Source organism: Bos javanicus, chromosome 26 (genome assembly GCF_032452875.1).
Source record: "Bos javanicus breed banteng chromosome 26, ARS-OSU_banteng_1.0, whole genome shotgun sequence".
NCBI classification, from domain to species: domain Eukaryota; kingdom Metazoa; phylum Chordata; class Mammalia; order Artiodactyla; family Bovidae; genus Bos; species Bos javanicus.
Window position 1 is genome coordinate 25,645,956 of NC_083893.1, and position 24,300 is coordinate 25,670,255.

The window sequence follows — 24,300 nt, forward strand, 5'->3', positions numbered from 1 at the left end:
CAAGACCTGCAGTGTCCTATTCTAGAGCCTAATATTGCTGAACTAAAACAACAGAAGTAACTGCCCTTTTTTAGCCTCAATGTTTCCCCAAATGGTAGAGCCACCAAGATTTGGTTTTAGAAAGCAAGGATGGCTTCATCAGGCATAGCTATTGAAGGATGTTTAGGAAACTGCCTAATACAGAAAAGGGTAGAGTGCTTCAAAAGCTCCAGGGAAATACCACATACAAAGACGAAGAAGGTTGAAAGATTGGTCTGAGTTTGGTTTGGAGGAAGGTGGTGAGAAGTAGGGTGGGATCAAATCCAGCAGATATTTATGTAATCTCATCAGTCAATTGGTACTTCTAAACTGTACTGCTTCATACTGTGTTACATTGTACTCTGCTTCAGACTGTATTCCTGCTCTTTTGCTGGATTGGAGGCATGGTGTCTTCCTCTCTCCAAAAGACTGAAAACCCCTTGAGAATAGGAATGATGGCTCTTCTTTCACAGGACAGGGCACATACTGAATAATAAATAAATGCAGAATTAAACTTTTCTTCCTCTCTTCCTTTCATTCCTATCCCAGGTGCCCACATAGACAATTTGCCTCTATTTTCACTGATCTTTAATTAAATCATGTCTCAAAAAATATGGGAATAGAAAAAGAAAGGGGGAGTGAGTCAGAAAAGAGTTAATTTCCTATTGTTGCATGTTTCATTAACACTCAGTGAATCGCTATTCAAAGGTCCAGATTGTCTGCCTTGTCTTTGGGTTTCAGGAAACCCTTGGATGCTTGACTTAGAAAGACATGACTTCTGACAAGTGAAGCCACCTTCAATGACCTGGAGTTGGTTGTAGCAATAATGCCTACTTTCTTATTCTTTTTCTACCTTGGCATTTACAATTCTTGGCGTTTTATAAAACCTCAAGAAGTAAGGCAACACCATTTACATTTCCAATGGGAGCCCTCTTCTCACACCACACACTGGTCTTTGACTCCCTCATTTTGGAGTGCTGAGGGAAGAGGAAGGGGATCATACCTGACCTTTCTTCATTTTATTATGGCTTGGCTTTTACAAAAACATGGAGAAGAGCTATGGTTTAACTTTTGTGGGTTTTTTATTTGTTTCCTAAAGGAAACGGGGCTTGTGTTATAAATAGTTGGGGAAAGTTTGAAAGTGAATGCAAATGTGTATATGTGTTTGAGAGAGAATTTCAAAAAATATGAAGATAAAATCAATGAAATCCATTTTGGAATAAAGTGTGGAACCATATCACATAAATAAATCTTTACTTTTAAAATCGTCTTCCTGATTGTCATCCATTTATTTCAGTAAATCCACTGTGACCCAAAATAAGCTTTTAAGCTTATGACATCCCTCACACCCACCCAACCTAGTGTGCCTTATGCATTCACACCTTTTTAAACCTGGACTCTCCATTTGCTAATCTACTATGTCTGGAGAAGGCAATGGCACCCCACTGCAGAACTCTTGCCTGGAGGATCCCATGGACAGAGGAGCCTGGTAGGCTCCAGTCCATGGGGTCGCTAAGAGTCGGGCACGACTGAACAACTTCACTTTGACTTTTCACTTTCATGCATTGGAGAAGGAAATGGCAACCCACTCCAGTATTCTTGCCTGGAGAATCCCAGGGACCGGGAAGCCTGGTGGGCTTCCGTCTATGGGGTCCCACAGAGTCAGACATGACTGAAGCAACTTAGCAGCAGCAGCAGCAGCAGCATGTCTTCTGTACACTGGACTCCAAATGACTGAGTCTGAAAATCTGTTTTCAAAGCGTGAATTTTGCCCCTACTGGGAATATTTAAAGAATGTGTTTGGCTTTGGGGATGGTTCGAGAGATAGATTTGTGTTTCTATGTGTTTGTGGATATTTTCACATTTGTGCATCTACAGCAGTATTCAATGTTTATTTTCTGGACAGTGACTATGGCTATGAGAGACACGGAGAGAGCCAGTGTGTCCCTGCTTTCTGGTATAATCCAGCGTCTCCATCTAAGGACTGCAGCCTTGGTCAAAGCTACTTTAACAGTACTGGGTAAGTAATTTACCTGAAGGAACCCCGCTCGCCGCCTTCCTATTTCACTGTTCACTAAGTTGGGATCAGAGGAGCATTGCTAGTGAAGCAAGAAAGAACATAGAGTCTGTTTACAGCAGGTGGCTTCTGAAGAAAGTCGAGGGGTTCTTTAGCTGAGCCTAGCTTTTTTGAACATAGAAGAGATTTCTGATTACCCAGATTTCAATGCCTTTTGCTATTTGCCTCTGAAATATCATAGCTATTATTTTAGTCAGGTCTTCTCTTCTGGAAAGAGATGCCACCATATTTTCCAGACCCTGATGGAAATAAATTAACACAAGTGGTATGCAGATATTATGGTTCTCTTTAGTGAGAGATGAGCTGACGCTCTTGTGGACCAATGATGGAAACGGAATGAAAAGTCAAAGTCCCATCCTGGGAACTCCTGGAATAAGAAGCTCAAGGCGCACTTTCTGTAATTGTCAAATTATGTATATTTCTCTTTTTGTTACTTATTACTTCCTCAGATGCTTGAAAAAAAAAAATCTCCGTGATTTGTCGTCTTTCCCCTTTACTTTGCCACTTCGGTGACCAAGTACAGATTTGGAAAGCAGATTGGTGGTTGAAGACAGCGTTTTTACAATTTTATGTGCTATGAATCACCTGGGGATCTTGTTAAAAGGCAGCTCCTAATTTAGGCGATCTACAGTGGCACTGAAATTCTTTATTTCAACAAACTCCCACACATTGTTGCCTTTGCTGGTCCCAGCACTCATCTTTGAGTAACAAGGGACTAGAATCCAGTCTCAACTCTTCCAGTGGATGGATCTTCTAACGTCTCACACAAGTTACTCACCATCTCAGTATTTTTACTTTCAGTTCAGTTCAGTTCAGTCGCTCAGTCGTGTCCGACTCTTTGCAACCCCATGAATCGCAGCACGCCAGGCCTCCCTGTCCATCACCAACTCCCGGAGTTCACTCCGACTCACGTCCATCGAGTCAGTGATGCCATCCAGCCATCTAAAATAGTGGCCAGAGTACTATCTACATAACTGATGTCTAGAAAGAAGAAAAAACATGATGGAAGAGATGTATCGAGTGGTCTGAGATACTCTGAGAAGTATACATTTTTTTTAGCCAAATATTTGGTTCTTAGAGAACTATTCTTGGGATCTGAGCTGAAGTTTAAGCACTGTTGACATAATTTTATTGTAGATGACTGTCTTGGGAGTTAAGTCACTCAAACTACAGATCCTGCAGAGTGAAATTTAAAGACCTGAGGTGTTAGAGAATAAAGTTTGAGGTTTGAGAAAGAGAAATGTAACAGGCATATATGACCAGCTAGGCCAGGTCTCAGCCAGAGCACACCTGGACAGAGCAAGCAGGTAATTGCATTAGAGCTTCTCGTATGATCATGTGATATGTGGACCCAATTTTAAGCAAGTTCAGTGTGCCAAAACCGTTAAAAGCCAAACAAATAATTCAAGAAGATAAAAGGGAAAAATTACTCTTTTTTTTTTAAAGATTCTCTAAAAATTCCTATACATACCTCTAGGTTATTTAAATGTTGGCCTCTGTTACAAATCATCCACCAGCTGGCCATAGTTAAAGAGCAAGAGTGGATGATATCAAGTGTACATTAAGATGTGACATCCTCTAAAATGTCTATCATAGGTAAAGCTCAGTATATTCTAAATGAATAAAGGTCAGCAAGAAGCTATAGATTATGAAAATTTGATTATATAGACCAGTGCTGACTGAAAGAACTATACTATAAGCCACATCAGTTCAGTTCAATTCAGTTCAGTCGCTCAGTCATGTCTGACTCTTTGCGACCCCATGAATTGCAGCATGCCAGGCCTCCCTATCCATCACCAACTCCCGGAGTCCCACCCAAACCCGTGTCCATCCAACCATCTCATCCTCTGTCGTCCCCTTCTTCTCTTACCCTCAATCTTTCCCAGCATCAGTTTCAGCTTCAACATCAGTCCTTCCAATGAATACCCAAGACTGATCTCCTTTAGGATGGACTGGTTGGATCTCCTTGCAGTCCAAGGGACACTCAAGAGTCTTCTCCAACACCACAGTTCAAAAGCATCAATTCTTTGGCACTCAGCTTTCTTTATAGTCCAACTTTCACATCCATACACGACCACTGGAAAAACCATAGCCTTGACTAAACGGAACTTTGTTGGCAAAGTAATGTCTCTGCTTTTTAATATGCTGTCTAGGTTGGTCATAACTTTTCTTCCAAGGATATATAACTTAAAATTTTCCAATTTCCACACTGAAAAATATTTTTAAGTGAAATTAATTTAATAATATATTTTATTTAACTAAACATTCTTATCATTTCAACGAGCACCACTAACCACATTTTAAGTGCTGAGTAGCCACAGGTGAAAAGTGATTAACATATTCGACAGGGCAGCTCTGGACCCACTGTGAACTCAGTTGGCAATTAAAATAATACGTGTCTACAAGAGGATATATTGTAAGTTCACATTAGCAGTAACTACATATAACATTTGCTTGACATCCTCTTGAGATCTCCTGATGAAGATGTTGGGCTAGTAGTTCAGCAGTACGTGGGGGTCAGGGAGAGACAAAATACCAGGTATAATGGAGAACAAATATCATTCATATAGAAATTTGCTTTCAAGGCCACCAGAAGAAGGCAACATGGAGAGACTGGTTAATTACTCCTGACACACAGAGGGAAAGAAGATGTGATGTGGTGATGACGATGATGGCGGTAGTGGTGTCTGGGGTGCATTTATTTTATGTGGTTTTACCAGAACATTGATTTTATGCAGCTTTACGGATAGTGATATGCCTGGAAATAAAGTCTGTCATGCAGGTCAGGGCTGTGGGCAAGCTCTCGCCTTGGCTTCACATGCTTGGGTCAGCGGTCAAGAGAGATGCATGTCATCACCGTGCCCAAAGATGCTCTTATCTTAGACGGTCACAGTGTTTATGGGGAGATTTTCCCATGCAGGCTTCTTCTCTGAGACAGTTTTACCACAGCAGGATCAAACAGGAGTTTCACACGTGTGCTTCTGGTCTGGTGTTAGTGATGAATGGGAAATGAAATGTTAGCAAGGAAAGAAAATCTGCTATAAGAGTCCAGTGGCTCCAGAGTAAGAACTAGTAGGTGTTAGGGGATGCAGTGGTGTCCTGGCGGTCAAGGGAAGACAGGAAGAGGCTTCCTGAGGAATCAGAGTTAGAAGAAGGCTGATCTTCTAGCTGCTTTCTGGCCTCAGGGAGGTAGAAACAAGTCTGTCTCTCACAGGGAGAAGAACCTGCTTTTCTTGCTTCCCTAGACCAGTGGGTCTGCCACTTCCTGCCTCGTGCGTGAGTCAGACATTGATTTTTCTTGGCTGGTTTAGACACTGATCTGATCCGTGGTTCACCAGGTAGGATCGATAATAGTGTTTAAAGAGCTGCTCTTCCTGAGATGAAGGGATAGTGGCTTCTCAGCATTTGTTTAGCTTCCTAAATGGCTGTCTTCTCTGGGACTCAGACGTCAGGTGCAACTGTGTGGAATCTCTGTCTCGCTCTTGCTCTCTTGCACACTCTACTGAACGTGCTTCACACAAGCACACACACATGTGATAAACCACACCACTGACAACGATCAATACCCCTTAGGTACCGGCGAATCGTGTCCAACAACTGCACAGACGGCCTAAGGGAGAAGTATACTGCCAAGGCCCAGATGTGCCCTGGAAAAGCCCCGCATGGCCTCCACGTGGCGACGACTGATGGGCGTCTGGTGGCGGAGCAGGGGCACAATGCAACCTTCATCATCCTCATGGAGGAGGTAGGGGACCCCCTCCTGGGCCTCTGAGGTCAGAACTCACAAATGGGTCATGTCCCACATCCAGATGGGAAGAGAAGAAAGAGCTTGTGTTCCCACTAGTCCTTAAAACAAAGTCAATGGTGAGAAGCACCACTTGTGTGATAAGATGGAAGGGGTGAAAGAGGGCTTGGGATGTTTAGGGACCCTGTTCCCTTCATCCCACAATACAGACCTAGGCCAAAGGGGTCCCCTTGTGTCTGAGCAGGCGCAGATCTGAATATATTCTTTGAGGTACCCCTTTAGGGCCTGCGTCATTAAAGGACTCTTAATTATCATTAGACTGCATACTATAAACATTGCCAGAATGGAATTCACATTTTTTCCTGTTTGTTTCAGGATCCTTATTTTTTTTCTTTTACCCTTAACCCCACTAATTAGAAAAGCCCACAAGATTTCTAGAGAGTCTTCAAAGTATGAGTGCTTGAAAGTATGAGGATGTGGGAGGGTGATCCCAATCCTCTAAACTTATTTTTCTAAAGAATGTCAAAGAATGTCATATGAGTTGACTTTCCATCAGCTGCCTGTTCCATTAGTTCACATTTTAGGTCATTTGCAGTCTGGGGAGTAAAACCAGACCAGATTCACTCATTCTGGATAGAATAGCTCTGCTGTATGCTTCTTTGCTTCCTATATGAGTTGTTTCATCTGTTTCCAAACCAGGGAAGTTTTCAGGCACTCCTTGCTGAGGCGCTGGGGCAGGGAAGTTTGCCTGATTCACAAAGCCATCTACGTTTAAATGCAAATTACTGTGTGCTCTTGAGATCTTGGAAAGAGAGCAAAGCAGGCCAGGAGTGTGTCCCCATGCCCCCGCTCTGCCCAACTGTGAATACTTTAGAAATCTTTAAAGTCTGGCCCACACTGACAGGACAGTGAGGGCTCCTTATCTTGGGTTGGCACGTTCTTTAGCCTTTATCCACACTGGGTGCTTAAATTAAAGAACTTTAATATTCAGAGGAGGTCATCATCGCATTCCCACTAGGGAGTTTCCAGGATCAGCTCTATTAAAGCCTTCTCTTGAATGGATGTGAAGAGCCATGATCTTATCCATTTGAATTGCCTTCAGTTCATTTCCACTTTAATTTATATTCATAAACTCAAGGGTAGTTGACATTGTGTTGGGGGCAAGGTAGCACCTATCAATATTTTACTCACATCTGGGTTGCCATGGCGGGAGAGACAGTGAAACTGTGATGAATGCACAGTCACTGGGCAGGAGAATTGGCTCATAATTCCAAAATGATGTATTTCTCTTCTTTCTTCTCCATCAACAATCTTTGTAAATAAGCAGAGAAACCTGATTCTTCTTTTTTCATCCAGAACCCTTATCTTATGGTTAGGTTCAGTTGAATTTATCCAAACTGTCAGCCCAATAAAGTGGGATGAAGTACAAGAAAGTTCAAGTACAATGTACAAGTACAATGAAGTACAAGAAAGGATGGGGTTCAGTGTTAGCTCTTAGGAAGCTAAGGATCGACTTGGGGTGGTAAGATGCACTCAACTAAACCACTGACATCACCTCCTCAGGTGGGCCCAGGTGGCTCTTGGCATCCCTCGAGGCAGAAATACCTGTGAGCTGAGATGGTCAAAAAATGCTTCAGGGAAGAGGGGGCTTAGGCAAGTTTAGGGAAAGCCAAGATCAACAGAGCACAGGTATATTTTCAGCAGGTATGCAGTATTTATCTGTAGAATGGAAATAATTATCCTATCTCACAGAGTTATTTTGAAGGTGGTATTATATAAAATGTGTTAAGCGATTAGCATCATGCTTGGAACCTAGTGATAAATACTAAAAAATAGGAAAATTTTAATAATAGCATGGTGGTTGAGAGTACTGACACCAGACTACTTGGGTTCAAAACTTGGCTCTTCCACTATTGGCTACAGAGACTTTGGTCTAATTCCTTTAATTCCTTTATTTGTGTCCTCATTTCTAAAATGGGAACAGTAATACTTTCTACATTTTAGAGTTATGAGGGGACTAATTCCTTGGAACTGAAAAGAAGCTTTATCAGTGTTAGCTGTTACTACTATTATTATTATCATGAAACAAGAGAGGAACAATTAATGTCCATGAGCGATCGAGGGAGGCCCTTGGCTTCCACATTTCAGAGCTTCATAGAGGCTCTACCTTCTCCATAATTGCTAATATCAGCCACATCAGGCTACCTGAGTTTGGGCATAGAAGGGCAATAGACCCATAGTACCTGTTCACAGTGCCCAGTAGCTATCAGACAGAGTCTGATGATTGTGTTGAGAGTGTTTCAGGAGGGTGTTTGAGGGAGATTCAGGCCTCTAGGGGTGATGCTGAAGGCAGAGGACCAAGCATCAGAGAGGAGTCGGGCTGGACCATGCAAATGGGCCCAGGCCAGCTGCTATTCCCCTTTGCAGGGTGATCTCCAAAGGACAAACATCCAGCTTGACTTTGGGGACGGGATTGCAGTGTCCTACGCTAATTTCAGTCCCATTGAGGATGGCATCAAGCACGTGTACAAGAGTGCAGGCATCTTCCAGGTGACAGCCTATGCGGAGAACAACCTAGGCTCAGACACAGCGGTCCTCTTCCTGCATGTGGTTTGTAAGTAGCTTGAACCACCCCTCCCTTACTCTGCCCCCGGTTGACTACTTCTTCTGTTCAGGCTTCCTGAGATCCCTCACTGAGCTGGAATTGGTATGACTACTACCACAAATGATAACCCCAGTCAAAAGACAGATGTGAGTTCATCTATGTTGGCGTTTCATGATGCTAAAGTAGACGGATTATTTTGAAAATTTGGAAAATGTTACCACCTAGTCTCTCCTTTTCAGCTCCACTCTGTTCTGATATAAGTGTGCACATGCAAACACATATTCGGGTAAAAGTCCCTTGCATTGGAGGCTGCTAAAATAGAGGGAGAGAGGAACCATCTGGTTCACAGCCACAGGCTCATTTTTAAGTTACTCTGAGTGAAGGCAGCACAAATCAAAGTAAATTGTTCTTTCCACTGAAAGAGCCAAAGAAGGATTAAAGAAACACGTGCCCAAATTGTTTTATATGTAGAACTGAACACGTAAAGTAACTTAATTCTTACACCCAAGGTTACTTCAAGTTTATCCCAGATGTAAATAATTCTAAGAACTCCCCAACAGTTTTGTTGTCCTAGAATTTGTTTCATGGCTGTTGGCTGTTGCTTGAAAAGTGAAAGTGTTAGTCACTCAGTCGTATCTGACTCTTTGTTACCCCAGGGACTGTAGCCCACCAGGCTCTCTGTCCATGAAATTTTCCAGGCAAGAATGCTGGAGTGGGTAGCCATTCCTTTCTTCAGGGGATCTTCCCGACCCAGGGATTGAACCCCCATCTCCCACATCACAGGCAGATTCTTTACTGTCTGAGTCACCAGGGAAGAAACCACCAGTTGAAGTTCCAAAGTAGTGTGTTAGTCCTGGATTTATTTTGTGTCTTTGATATCCTGGAACTTGACTTAGATAAATTGAAACCTAAATATGATTTAAAATGTTGGGTTAAGGAAATGTTGTTTTGGGACTGTTATTGGTTTCCTATACTTTGTAGTGATAATCATGGGTCTAAGGACTACTGTAGTTTTTACTTATATACCCCACAAGAGTTTAGAGGCTATGCTATATCTGATGGTCTTCCCAGGTGGCTCAGTGGTAAAGAATCCACCCACCAATGGAGGAGTCACAGGAGATGCAGTTTCGATCCCTGGGTTGGGAAGATCACCTAGAGGGGAAATTGCAACAAACTCCAGTGTTCTTGCCAGAATAATCTTATGGACAGAGGAGGCTGGTGGACTGCAGTCCGTGGGCTCTCAAAGTTTCAGACATGCTGAGCGATTGAGCACACACACTTATACATGCTACATATGGTGAAAATTAAATGCTTAAAAGAACCTAGGTGAACATAAGAGACACTTTTTCTATTAACAACTCAGTAAAAATATAAAAACCCTATACTTAAAAAGTCCGTGGCAGACAGTGACTAGCTGGTCTCCTAGCATTCTGGTTACACTAATAGTATAAGGACCAGCAGCGATGAGGGAAGTGCATGGAGAAAGGCCTGGATGATATATCCTTAAAGACACCAAGCTAGTGGACCATGGGGTAAATGATTTCTTCTCTAAAACTTCTGAACTTCAGTTTTAAAATGGCTTAATTCTAACTGGTACCTTGCTCCATAGGTCTCTTGCAACAATAGTAAATAGAAATTACAAATAACACATCCAGTCATTCACTATTTTATTCAATGACTATTTGTTGAGTTCTTAATATATTGCTAGATACTGGGGACGCAGTATAGAAAGATGGCCCCCCTCTTGCAGAGTTTACATTCTGGTGAGGGAGGAAAAAGACTGCTAGAAATGGGCCATCAATAGCCCAGTGGTGATAATCACACCACACCGTCTATAATCTTTCTGTGCCAGCAGCACCAGGTCAGAAACCCAGGTGGGTGGTGTGCAGGGTGTTTACAAGCCAAGTTTGGAACAAAAAAGACCTGTATTTGAATACTGATCATATCCTTTTGTGAAATGTTTAATATCTGTCAACTTTCTTAGTCTTTACAAACTTCTGATCCCTCTCCTGTAATATTTAGATTATAGTGAGGCTCTGAGAATCAAATTGGATTATGTGTATGTGTCAGGGTCCCCAAGACATCCTCTCCCAGGTTTAGTGATTTGCTGGAAGGACTTGCAAGTCTCAGCATATAGTCATACTTCAGACTTTGATTCATTACACTGATTAGCAGAGAGAGATCAACAAAGAGAAAAGGCCTGTGGGTCAAAGTCTGTAGGAAACAAAGTGCAAACTTCCAAAAGTCCTCTCCCATGGAGTCCCACAGAACATGCATAATTCCTCCAGCAATGAGTTAGAGCAATGCGTATGAAGGGCTGTTTACCAGAAAAGCTCATTGCAAACTCAGTGGCTGTGGCTTCTACTGGGGACTGATCAAATAGCCATCCTCTGCCTAGTGTGCACAAAATTTCCAGACTTCCTGAGGAAAATACTTTTTTCAGAATAAACCATGTATGTGTGTGTGCCTAGTCTCTCAGTCATATCCGACTCTTTGCTACTCCATGGACTGTAGTCTACCAGCTCCTCTGTCTACAGAATTCTCCAAGCAAAAATACTGGTATGGGTAGCTGTTCCCTTCTCCAGGGGATCTTCCTGACCCAGGGATCGAACCCAGGTCTCCTGCATTGCAGGCAGATTCTTTAACCAGGGAAGCCCTAGAATAAACCATATCATTGCTTAAAAGAAGAAAAAAAATTCTAGGCAGAGTGAACCAGTCCTATCAGCTAACTGTTGACTGGAAACACACTGAGAGCCAAGTTCCCTTATGCCAGAAAAGGGCCAGTCTTACACACAGGTCTTTTTAAAAAACAAATTTACTTTCCTCTGTTCCAACGACCTGCCCCACCCATGTTCCTAATTCTCCCAAGAGTGGACCTTGTCTGCTGGGCACAAAGACCAGTGTACTTCAATGGCAAAAACAACAACAGTGAGGAACAGGTTTATATTGTGGGTTATGTGCGTGAAGGAGGAAATGTTCCTTGAAACTTTTATCGTGCTCATAATTCCCTCCAAATCAATCATGGCTGCATTTACCAGACAGTTATTATAGTGGAAACTGCTCTTGGCCTCACCTTGGGCCATTAGCTAACAAAAGTAGCTGTTAGCCGCCCATAATAACCAATCTCGCACAGATTATTAGATTTTTATTAAAAAGAACACTCTTTGACAGTGAGGATTTTAGGAGTTTCCTGTATTCCCTTCTGAATCCTCCCAGCTCTCTTCTCTCCAATCCATGGTTTATCTGTAGGTAGAAGCCTGGAGTTTCTGGCTCAGGTTCTTTGCTCTAAAAAGCTGTTTAGTGTTGTTCCTTGAGATTATGTTTACTTGTCCTGAAACTGGCATATATGTGGCTGTGCTTGATGGTGTTCTAATTCATGGAGGCTCCACCCCTTTTGTGTTTGGCATGAATTTGGTGAGAAGAGGGCTTCCCAGGTGACGCTAGTGGTAAAGAATTCCCCTGGCAATGCAGGAAACGTAAGAGATGCAGATTCAATCCCTGGATCGGGAAGATCTCCTGGAGTAGGAAATGGCACCCCACTCCAGTATTCTCGCCTGGAAGATTCCCTGGGCAGAGGAGCCTGGCAGACTATAGTCCATAAGGTCACAAGGAGTCAAATGAGACTGAGAGACTGAGCACAGTAGGGAGAAGAAGGTCTCATTTTATATTTGGGGGCATCAAAATGCCCCACAATGTGAGTCTTAGATGAGTGGAGATGTCTGAGTAACAGAAAACTGAGAAGCCTGTCCAGTGCTGTGAATCATAGCAATGTGGAAAAAGTGCAGGGTTCTCATGAGCTGGCCAGCAGGATGGGCTCTGCACATTTTGAAGGAGAGAGCTAAGAATAGGAGCGTTATCTAAAAAATAGTACAAATGAACTTATTTACAAGACAGAAACAGATTCACAGACATAGAAAACAAACTTATGGTTACCAAAGGGGAATAGGGTGGGGGTAAATTAGAAGTATGTGATGACAGATGCACACTACCATATATAAGATAAATAAGCAACAAGGATTTACTGTACAACACAGGGAATTCTATCCAATATCTTATAATAACCTAGAATAGAAAAAAGAATATATGTATGTATGTAGGTAGGTATGTATGTATAACTAAATCACTTTGCTGTATACCTGAAACTAATGCAATATTGTAAATCAACTATACTTCAATTAAACAACAAAACAGAAGCATTGACCTTGAGGATAAAGGGACTCCATTCCCATCACGGGGAGAGTGAGAAATCTGAATGTGGGCATGAAGAAGGACTCAGAGGTGTTAAAGTAAGACCCAGGTTTCTCATCTCCCTCCCAGGACATGGCCTGGTCAGGGACCCCTTCCCATTGCCGTATTTCTTCCACAAAGATCAATAAAGCACAAACAGCAAAGAGAGTTTAACCAGATGAACTCCTAAAATTGAGTAAAGAAATGAAAACTAGCCAGTATTTTCTCACACCTGTATTTTTTAAATTCTAGCCCACAATCAAACCATACAAAAATAATTAAACAGGCTCATGAGTTGAAAATAATTAAGCCTTTAGCCAAATGTGTATCTGAAGTGACAGGTTTGAAACTGTTTGTTGGAAGAAATCTTGAAATGCTATATGCCTGGGGTCAGCTGAGAGAGCTGTAGGCAGAGAGTGTTTTCGCACTGTAGATGCACAGATTCTTGAATACTTTGTTGATTGTTCAGAAAAATACCATCTGGACAGTGGCAAGCAGGTCTGGCTGATCTCCTCATCTGATCTCAGTTCCTGTCCAAATACCTTTTCTCCCAATATAAATTTACCTATGACACAGGAGGTACGAATGAGATTCACAATAATGCCCACTCTTGTAAGAGAGACTTTAACCCAATGATAAACAGGAGCCATGATGGTGTGGTAGTGGTGGTGGAAATAGTGTCAGCCCATAACTAATTATATGATACTTTTAATATCCCCAGATCACCTTCATATGTTCTTATTACTGTAAGGAAGGCAAAGGACAGTGTAACAGCCTGTGTAGGGTCAAAGTTATGTAAAATAGAAGAAAAGGTCATACAGCCAAAATTAAATAGGAGCAGAAGTAAAAAATATCTTTCTGCTTTCTTCCCTTTAAACTGAGCCATCTCCAAAATAACCAAGGATGTCATTAGTGAAGGCTTGGTGGCCTGGAAAATGCCCCACTCAAGAGACGAACTCAAGGTTCCGAGGATAAAGAGATGTCCTTGCTACAGCTGTGACCTTTAGTTACTTTAGCTCGTCAACATTATCGTGTTGGAAACCAGAAAATGTGTTCCAGCAAAGTGTGGGCAGATAACTAGAACATTTTAGTTGGATCTGGTGAAGTAGAAAGGATGTAAGAAAGGGAAAAGTGGAGGAAGGGAGCAGAGGGAGGAAAGGCAGTGGGTAGGGAAAAAAAAAGAAAAGGAAAAAGAAAAGAGTAAGGGTTGGGGAGAAAAGCCCACAGAATTAAAAAATAACATATCTGCCCCACAAATGCAGTGCTGACTCATTAACATTTTTCTTCAGCGTTGTCCTCCTCTCATGTTATTTTGAAAATGAATTAAATTAAAATTCTCACTTATGCATAGAATGGATTCCAGTCTATTCTCTTACATGCTAGTTTAGAACTTGAGACTGCTTACATCAGTTTTCTGAGGAGCAAAAAAAATGTTTGGTCACCTTTTGGCAAACAGCTTTTAAAATTATTATTATTTGTGAACCTGGCATTTATTTCTCTTCAATTTAAGGAGACAGGCTTTTTTCTTTTCATAATACAGCCCTGCCAGCTTCTGAGTGACACCCACTGAGTGTTGCAGATGACAGGCACAATGGCCGATTGTTGAACAAGATGGAACCAATTAACAATTGAGGATAATGGCAGAGCCCTCCATACAATGCACCAACCCCCAATCACGATACAGGCTAATCAGCAGATATGCAAGAGATCGCTTTTTATCTTCCTATTTTTTGGCTAAGTGTCCAGTAAACTAGCTTTGTCCTTAGATTTGAGGTTCATAAGCATTTGTGATGGGATCATCAGACGGAAGTTAAGTTCAGATGTCACTCAATCTGAAGCCCAAATTGAGTTCCCTGTTGTTTGCAGTGCTTCATTTCAAGCATACACACACACACACACACACACACACACAAACACACACCTCAACATCTGTGAGTTTGCGATTGTTGTTTTATTATAGATGATGGTAAAGATAAAAAGAATCTGGGAATGTGAGCTTTTGTTTATTTTGGGAATAGAAACACTGACATTGTTTTCCTCGTTCCCTTAGGTCCTGTGGAGCATGTTCATCTCCGGGTTCCCTTTGTTGCCATAAGAAATAAGGAGGTCAACATCAGTGCAGTTGTGTGGCCCAGCCAACTGGGGACTCTTACGTATTTCTGGTGGTTCGGCAATAGTACAAAGGTTTGGCCCTTATCGATTAGTATCTGCTTAGATTTGACCCTTTCTGATTGGTATCTGCTTAGATGATCCCATGTTCTAACTTCTGTTTGATGCTGGGAGCACAGGGGGATGTGGGCAATAACGGATACTCAATGAAGCTTGGAATCCATGTCAATGAATATGACATACCTTCCCACACCAACTTCATTGCTATAATAGGGGAACTTCAAATATCCTAAGGAAGAAAAGATTATACAAACCTGGTTGTTCTTGCTCCTCTGATCAATTTTTCTAATACTCATTTTGCTCTGTTTTGTTTTAATCCTAGCTTTTCTACTCATTAGGTGTATAATATCAAGAAAGTCATTTAATGGTAAATAATCAGCCTGCAATTCTAGGTGACCCTGGTTCAGTCCCTGGGTTGCGAAGATCCTCTGGAGAAGGACATGGAAACACATTCCCACATTCTTGCCTGGAGAATCCCATGCAGTGAGGAACCTGGAGGCTACAGTCCATGGGTCGCAAAGAGTTGAACATGACTGAGCAACTAACACACACACACACACACACACATTGAGAAAGTCACTTCAGTTCAGTTCAGTCGCTCTGTTGTGTCTGACTTTGTGACCCCATAGACTGCAGCACAGCAGGCCTCCCTGTCCATCGACAACTGGAATTTACTCAACTCATGTCCATTGAGTCAGTGATGCCATCCAACTATCTCATCCTCGTCATCCCCTTCTCCTCCTGCCTTCAATCTTTCCCAGCATCAGGGTCTTTTCAGATGAGTCAGTTCTTCACATCAAGTGGTCAAAGTATTGGAGTTTCAGCTTCAGCATCAGTCCTTCCAATGAATATTCAGGACTGATTTCCTTTGGGATGAACTGGTTGGATCTCCTTGCAGTCTAAGGAACTCTTAAGAGTCTTCTCCAACACCACAGTTCAAAAGCATCAATTCTTTGGTGCTCAGCTTTCTTTCTAGTCCAACTCTCTCATCCATACGTGACTACTGGAAAAACTATAGTTTTGACTAGATGGACCTTTGTTGGCATTGTAATGTCTCTGCTTTTTAATATGGTGTCTAAGTTGGTCATAGCTTTTCTTCCAAGGAGCAAGTGTCTTTTAATTTCATGGCTGCAGTCACCATCTGCAGTGATTTTGGAGCCCCCCAAAATAAAGTCTGTCACTGTTTCCACTGTTTCCCCATGTATTTACCATGCAGTGATTATGATCTTACTTTTCTGAATGTTGAGTTTTAAGCCAACTTTTTCACTCTCTTCTTTCACTCTTACCAAGAGGTTCTTTTTGGCTTTCTGCCATCAGGGTGGTGTCATCTGCATATCTGAGGTTATTGATATTACTCCTGAAAATCTTGATTCCAGCTTGTGCTTCATCCAGCCTGGCATTTCGCATGATGTCCTCTGCATATAAGTTAAATAAGCTAGGTGACAACATACAGCCTTGACATACTCCTTTCCTGATACCAGTCTGTAGACCCATGTCCGGTTCTAACTGTTGCTTGTCGACCTGCATACAGATTTCTCAGGAGGCAGGTCAGGTGGTCTGGTATTCCCATCTCTTTAAAAATTTTCCACAATTTGTTGTGATCCACCCAGTCAAAGGCTTTGGCATAATGAATAAGATGTACAAAGGCAAAATGGCTGTCTGAGGAGGCCTTACAAATAGCTGAGAAAAGAAGAGAAGCAAAAGGCAAAGGAGGAAAGAAAAGATACACCCATTTGAATGCGGAGTTCCAAACAATAGCAAGGAGAGATAAGAAAGCCTTCCTCAGTGATCAGTGCAAAGACACAGAGGAAAACAATAGAATGGGAAAGACTAGAAATCTCTTCAAGAAAATTAGAGATACCAAGGGAACATTTCATGCAAAGATGGGCTCAATAAAGGACAGAAATGGGATGGACCTAACAGAAGCAGAAGATATTAAGAAGAGGTGGCAAGAATACACAGAAGGACTGTACAAAAAATAAATACTCAGTTGCCATGTAATAATTCCTTTTTAAAAGGAATGGAACAATGCCCATTTTGTTTGTTTGAGATGAACAAACAGAACTTCAGATCTTGCACGGTAAGAGTAGAATATGATTCATTCCTGCTTCTGAGTTGATTTACAGTATTGTGAGTCCTGCTTTTGTTTAGGGAAACAGCATTATATGGTGCTAAGTAAAATGAGGCACCATATAATGGTGCTTAGTAAGAAAACTAAGATCATCGAAAAAGCAAGAGAGTTCCAGGAAAACATCTACTTCTGCTTTATTGACTACTCCAAAGCCTAGGCTGTGTGGATCAAAACCAACTTGCAAAATTTTTCAAGAGATGGAAATACCAGACCAGCTTACCTGCCTCCTGAGAAATCTGTATGCAGGTCAGAAAGCAACAGTTAGAACTGGACACGAAACAACAGACTGGTTCCAAATAGGGAACGGAGTACCCTGCTGATTTAACTTATATGCAGAGTATATCATGCGAAATGCTTAGATGGATAAAGCATAAGCTGGAATCAAGATTGCTGGGAGAAATATCAATAAGTTCAGATACACAGATGACACCACCCTTATGGCAGAGAGAAAAGAACTAAAGAGCCTCTTGATGAAAGTGAAAGAGGAGAGTGAAAAGGTTGGCTTAAAACTCAACATTCAGAAAACTAAAATCATGGCATCTGGTCCTATCACTTCACGGCAAAGAGAAGCGGAAACGATGGAAACAGTGAGGGACTTCACCTCTGGGCTCCAAAATCACTGCAGATGGTGACTGCAGCCATGAAATTAAACGACGCTTTCTCCTTGGAAGGAAAGTTATGACCAACCTAGACAGCATATTAAAAGCAGAGACATTACTTTGCCAACAAAGGTCAATCAATAAAAGCTATGGTTTTTCCAGTAGTCATGTATGGATGTGAGAGTTGGACCATAAAGAAAGCTGAGTACCAAAGAATTGATACTTTTGATCTGTGGTGTTGGAGAAGACTCTTGAGAGTCCCTTGGACTGCAAGGAGATCCAACCAGTCCATCCTAAAGGAAATCAGTCCTGGGTGTTCATTGGAAGGACTGATGCTGAAACTGAAACTCCAATATTTGGCCACCTGATGCGAGAAACTGACTTGTTGGCAAAGACACTGATGCTGGGAAAGATTGAAGGCAGGGGGAGAAGGAGACGACAGAGGATAAGATGGTTGGATGGCATCACTGACTCAATGGACAAGAGTTTGAGTAAACTCTGGGAGTTGGTGATGGACAGGAAGTCCTGGTGTGCTGCGGTCCATGGGGTCACAAAGATTAGGACATGACTGAGTGACTGAACTGATTATATGGTGTGGAGAATATGTACTGTGGGTTCATAAAGAAAAGGGTTAGGTTTCTAGCATTGCTGCATCTTGTTTGTGTGAGCTGGATCAAGTGGTTCAACCTAACATTTAATGCACTTAACTGAAAACTGAGAGACTAATGCCCATGTCTTCTTGATTTTTGTGAAAACTAAGTAAAATAATCTGTATTTCCCTGGCATAGATTAGGTACTCACTAAATGATGCTTTTTTTTTTTTTTTTTGCATAAAATATGGCAGTTAGGATGGGTTGATAAAAGACAATTAGATTTATGGGACCCCAAGGACAATTTTCTGTTTGTATCCTTTGTGCTGTGGACTTTTAATTTCTTAGTATAGGCTATGATCCTTTTGCATTTCTAGTGTTATTGTGCACTGGGACAATAGGTAAGGAGGTTAGTTAATAAGATGCCCCTTTGGTACATTACAGTCTTGAAGCTCCCTATGTGAGATGAGCATTCTAAAGGCAAACATCTGGTTCACTCTTGAGCCAGAACCCAGGTGTCCTCACTCCCGTCTATACCAGTACCATTCCCAGCCCCAGGATGCTTTCTTTGCATCACTCAGTTTGTCTCTGGGAGCTCACGAAGTGCAGTGAAGTGAAAGTTACTCAGTCATGTCCAACTCTTTGCAACCCCATGGACTATACAGTCCATGGAATTCTCCAGGCCAGAATACTGGAATGGGTAGCTATTCCCTTCTCCAGGGGATCTTCCCCACCCAGGGATCGAACCCAGGTCTCCCAAATTGAAGGCAGATTCTTTACCAGCTGAGACACAAGGGAAGCCCAAGAGCTCATAGACCCTAAAATTCTGCTTCAAACACTAGCAGACATAAACATGGTGAAAGAAAAAGAAAAAGATTTCTGGGAGGAGAACATCTGAAAGAGAAGGACTTTAAGTTCATTTCACCTCAGAGGATGTGAGGTCTGGGCTGTCCAGCCAGGGAGTCCTTTTCTCTAGTGTTTGTTCGTTCACCTGTGGACTCTCCAGGGAGATGACTGTGTACAGAGGGCAGTTCTTGGCTATCATAAGCACAATGATTTACTCAACTGCTCACAAGGAACTGAGGACAGTGCTTCTCTGTGGCACCAGTTTTTTTCTTTGTGTGTTGATTCTGTGACCTGAAATACCAGACAGTGTCTAATAAATATTTGATCAATGGAGAAGTGGACAGTGTGATTGGAGAGTCGTTTCTATTTCTCAGATAATCATCTGTGTTAGTTTGAAGTTCAGTGTACTTTTCTCTAAGTCAAGAATAAAAACATCTAATCCATGAATGTCACTGAGTTATTATTTGAAATTATCTGCCTCTCTAATTTATATTGTGCCATATTATAAGGGGGGAATTTTAAAATTGCAGAAAGCCATTATAGTATTATTTTTTTATTGACAATGACCTTAAGTATTCCTTTGGTTAAGAATTCTACTTATAATGAGCATACAGTGTAAAAATACTTAGATATCAAAGATTCTACTGGTTGGTTTTTGTTTCCAAAGAACCAAGAGAATGAGAGTACATTAGAGGCATTCAAACAGAGTGGTATTGAAATGAGACAAGCCTGGATTGGGGTCCCGATACAGGTTCTTCTTTGTTGTATGTCTTTGATCAAATCAGGTAATTGCTCTGTGCCTCAGTTTTGTTCATTGTAATGTCAGAGTAAGGCTAGCAGAGACTATATTCTAGTATTGCTTTGAAGATTAATAAGGAAAGGTACTTAAGTGCTTAGAACATATCTAAGCACTTGAAGATATCAGTCACTGTTGTGCTTAGCCATTGTATCAGTGGGATATACCTCTTGGGGGGGCAAATCTGACATGGTTCCACAGATTTCTCTCCCACCTCTAAGCATGGTTATTCTGCTAGTTAAAAAAGGTGTATTTTCAGTGCTTTTGCCAGCATCAAGACAGAAAAACATTAAGGTGGCCATAGTGTTGAAAAGTTGAGCCAGTGAGAATTTTCCTGGCAAATGAGTTTCTTTGGGTGGTTGTTGAGTGCTCTGAGTGTCGAGCTAGTTGGCTGCCCTTCATAAACAAACTGATCTGTGAAAGGGGCAGATATTAATTTTGAGCATTTATTTCTACTATTGTCTTTATATACATTATTGTATTTAGTCATCAGAATATCACTGATGAAAGAGAAATTGGCTTGTGTGTGTATATCTGTGTGTTGTGACCAGGTGAATTGGACAGTTTCACCCCAGTGGTTCAATTAAGTCAACCTCCCAGTAAGAATCAGTTGAGGGTCTTCCCTCATGGTTCAGTGGCTAAGACTCCTCTTCCCCAATGCAGAGAACCTGGGTTCGATCCCTGGTTGGGAAACTAGATCCCTTATGTACAACTAAGAGTTTACATGCCACGACTAAGACCTGGCGTAGGCCAAATAAATAAATAAAATTTTATTTAAAAAAGAATCAGTTGACATCCCCCCAAATATTTATAGTCAACCCTCTGTTTGGTGCCCTTAGGAATAAAAGAGCACTTTGTCTCTACCTTCAGGGAAATTACATTTCTGATAAGAAGGCACGATGAATACACACACAGTTATTGGTGCTCAAGTATGATGATGTATACATAAATGGAAGAGACCAAGTGTTCCTAAAATCCAACTGTAGGCCCATATACCTTCAAACCTATTAGCAAATGTGAAATTATATCAGGAGTTCCATGAGTCTTTCTCAAGAACTTGTATTTTGTGCTAGCTGTTATGAGGAACACAAAAACAGTATAAATTTCATTTGTTCCCCTTAGTGAGTGAAGTTGCTCATTCGTGTCTGACTCTTTGCCACCCCATGGACTGTAGCTTACCAGGCTCCTCCATCCATGGGATTTTACAGGCAAGAATACTGGAGTGGGTTGCCATTTCCTTCTCCAGGAGATCTTCCTGACCTAGGGATCAAACCCGGGTCTCCCGCATTATAGGCAGATGCTTTACCATCTGAGCCTCTATTTGAGGCTCTATTTGAGGCTCAGATTGTAAAGTCCTCTATTTGAGAATATGAGGTTAACATCCAAGAATAGATACTATAAGCTATGGTAATAGGAATATAACATTATTGGCCCAGCCAAGCAGCTTAGTGGGTGATGGATGCAGGGCTTCTTGGTCTTAGAGCAAGTCATGTATGGAGCTGGTCCTAAGCTGGCATTGAAGGAGCAATAGAATTGGGGCAGAAAGGAGGGAAGGGATTTGTATGCAGTGGTAAGGCTTTGGGTATGTTTTTGTTCTGTGTTGATTGAGTCTACCAAAGTGGGATTCATTTGGGATGAATTGCATAACAACTAAAATTGGAGTGGATAGGTGACCAATGGCTTTAAATGACAAATGAATACGTTTTATTTTGTCATAGAAATTCATATTTAGAAGAGGATATTGTAAGAGAGTGGGCTTTCCAGGTGGCTCAGTGGTAAAGAACCCCCCTGCCAGCACAGGAGACTTAAAAAAGTGGGTTCTATCCCTGGGTTGGAAAGATCCTGTGGAGGAGGGCATGGCAGCCTACTCCAGAATTCTTCCCTGGAGAGTCCCATGGACAGAGGAGCCTGGCCAGCTGCAGTCCATAGAATTGCACAAAGTCAGAGCTGACTGAAGTAACTGAACATACACTCACATGTTATTGTGCAATCTGCTAAAACTTTTAAGGGAGATAAGCGTACTGATTGCATAGTCTGTCTAATTTGGGAATGGCAAGTTTTTATCAGGGTATGCATTTAAACTGTGGACATTTGATAATATTCTATGTTGATTTACTGTGGGAAAATGGTGTAGGCTTCATCCCCACATTTCTGTGAAGCTCCCAGATCCATTATTCAGGGGGATATCTTCTAACTATGTAGTCGCTCAAGAGCTTTGCTGATGTCTTGCTGGGTTTACTGGATAGGATGTGACCTGTTGCACATAAGGGACTCTTTGTGGGCAGGGATGTAACCCACAGCCTACGCAGGCCATGAGCCTTGCCGTGGGCTGCCCGTGCAGCTTGGACAAAACACAGAGAAGTCAATTGGCCGCATGTTGGATTTGTGGGGCTCTAAAAGGCCAATTTGCTGGGATTAACAGAGGTCTGGCTTAATAAATGTGTCTGCTTGCCTAATAGATTTAGTAAATGAACCTTAAAATACTTGATTTAATTTAGTGTTGTGCACTAGACATGGGTGGCCAGTGAAGAACTCAAGAATTCCGTGGAGTGTTCCAGCTTTGCAAGGGAGGTGAAATCAGCCATGATGCCATAATAGCTGATGAAAAACAAAAGCAATTTGAAAAACAAAATTAGCTTCTGCCATCTCTCTAGCGTGGAAGCCTGTGGTCTGCTGCCCTGGAGGCCAAGTGTGCTCATTTGACACAGTTTGCTGTGGCTCAGAGCCCTGACTGGCTGGTGGGATGGCATGCTCCCTCCCACCTCAGCTGGCATTTCCTTGCTTGGTTCCTGGATCTGCTAGGAAAGCAGCCAGAGGGGAGAAAGTCAGATCTGCTGGAGCGGGAGGAATCCCTCTCCTTTCAGGTTGCCCAGCCCAGTCTAAGACAAGAAGAGTGTGCAGAGTAAGAAGAGTGGGACCACGTAGACCCCTGAGTGCTGAGGATGATGTGGGAGTAGCGCAGATTCCTTTAAAAAAAGTGAAAGTAGCTCAGTCGTGTCTGACCCTTTGTGACCCCATAGACTATACAGTCCATGGAATTCTCCAGGCCAGAATACTGGAGTGGGTAGCCAGATTCCTTGAAGAGAATACCATTAGGGGAGAAAGGATCCTGATGGTGAGAGGTGGGAAGAGATTAGAGATAGCTGAGGGCAGTAACCAAAACAGAAGGGTAATGTGATATAGTTATGGTCAGAGAGAACAATTTATGGAAGCAAGAGAAACTAAAAACAGATCAGTTATTCCTTTGCTGTTTTGTTTGTCTCCCAACATTTTATTATTAAAAAATTCAAACACAAATTAAAAGATGAAATAATTTTACAGTGAATATCCATATACCTACCACCTGTAGTCTTATCATTGGAAGAGGGCATGGCAACCTACTCCAGTATTCTTGCCTGGAGAATCCCATGGACAATATAGTCTATATTAACATCTACTCTGCTTGTTTTATCATGTCTATTTATCTGTCCATCCTTAGTCTATCATTAACACATAGTCTATCATTAACATCTACTCTGCTTGTTTTATCATGTCTATTTATCTGTCCATCCTTCTATCCAGCAATCAACTGATCTTAATTTTTTTAAATTCATTTCAGAATAAATTTCAGACAGCTATATACTTTATCCTTAATGCTTCAGGCTACGAATCATTAGCTAGAGTTCTTTACTTGTTTGCACTTTTTCCTCCATGGAGGTATGAAATGTATCAATCACAAAATGGACAGATCTGAAGTCTGTACTTCCTGAGTTCTGAGAAATACACATACTTATAACCCAAACTCCTATCAAGATATATATTATTAGCATTGCTTCCAAGAGTTCTCTATACCCCTTTTCAGTAAATTCCCACCCCAAACCCCAGAACCAACCACTATTTTTTCCCATCATGAATTAGATCTATCTTTTCTATTAATAGAACTTCATATTCATACCATATGAATTCTTTTATATAAGGTTTCTTTCATTTCTTATGGTTTTTAGAAGGCAATGGCACCCCACTCCAGTACTCTTGCCTGGAAAATCCCATGGACGGAGGAGCCTGGTAGGCTGCAGTCCATGGGGTCGCTAAGAGTAGGACACAACTGGGCGACTTCACTTTCAATTTTCACTTTCATGCATTGGAGAAGGAAATGGCAACCCGCTCCAGTGTTCTTGCCTGGAAAATCCCAGGGACGGTGGAGCCTGATGGGCTGCCGTCTAAGGGATCGCACAGACTTGGGCACGACTGAAGCGACTTAGCAGCAGCAGCATGGTTTTGAGACTCATCCATACTGTTATGTATATCAATATTTGCTTTTTGATTTTGTTGAATGCATGCACTTTGGCTTGTTTATTCATTTTCCTATTGATAAATTCTTCTAGGTTCATTTCAGTTTTTGACTACTATGAATGTAACTGCTATGAGCATTTTCTTCTGTTTATGGATACATGTTTTCTTTTATCTTGACTAAATTTCCCAGACTGCAATTGCTAAGCTATAAATATAAAATAGCAT

General features: G+C 41.7%; 1 protein-coding gene across 2 annotated transcripts in view; it reads left to right on the forward strand.

Annotated features, from left to right (window-relative positions):
- Nucleotides 1-24,300, forward strand: part of SORCS3 (sortilin related VPS10 domain containing receptor 3) — a 647,321-nt gene that overhangs the window by 599,663 nt on the left and 23,358 nt on the right. For both annotated transcript variants that reach the window (XM_061403393.1, XM_061403394.1), the window contains 4 exons: nucleotides 1,925-2,038; nucleotides 5,669-5,840; nucleotides 8,268-8,454; nucleotides 14,723-14,856. In XM_061403393.1, the coding sequence (XP_061259377.1) occupies nucleotides 1,925-2,038; nucleotides 5,669-5,840; nucleotides 8,268-8,454; nucleotides 14,723-14,856 (607 nt within the window). The remainder of the gene's footprint in view (nucleotides 1-1,924; nucleotides 2,039-5,668; nucleotides 5,841-8,267; nucleotides 8,455-14,722; nucleotides 14,857-24,300) is intronic.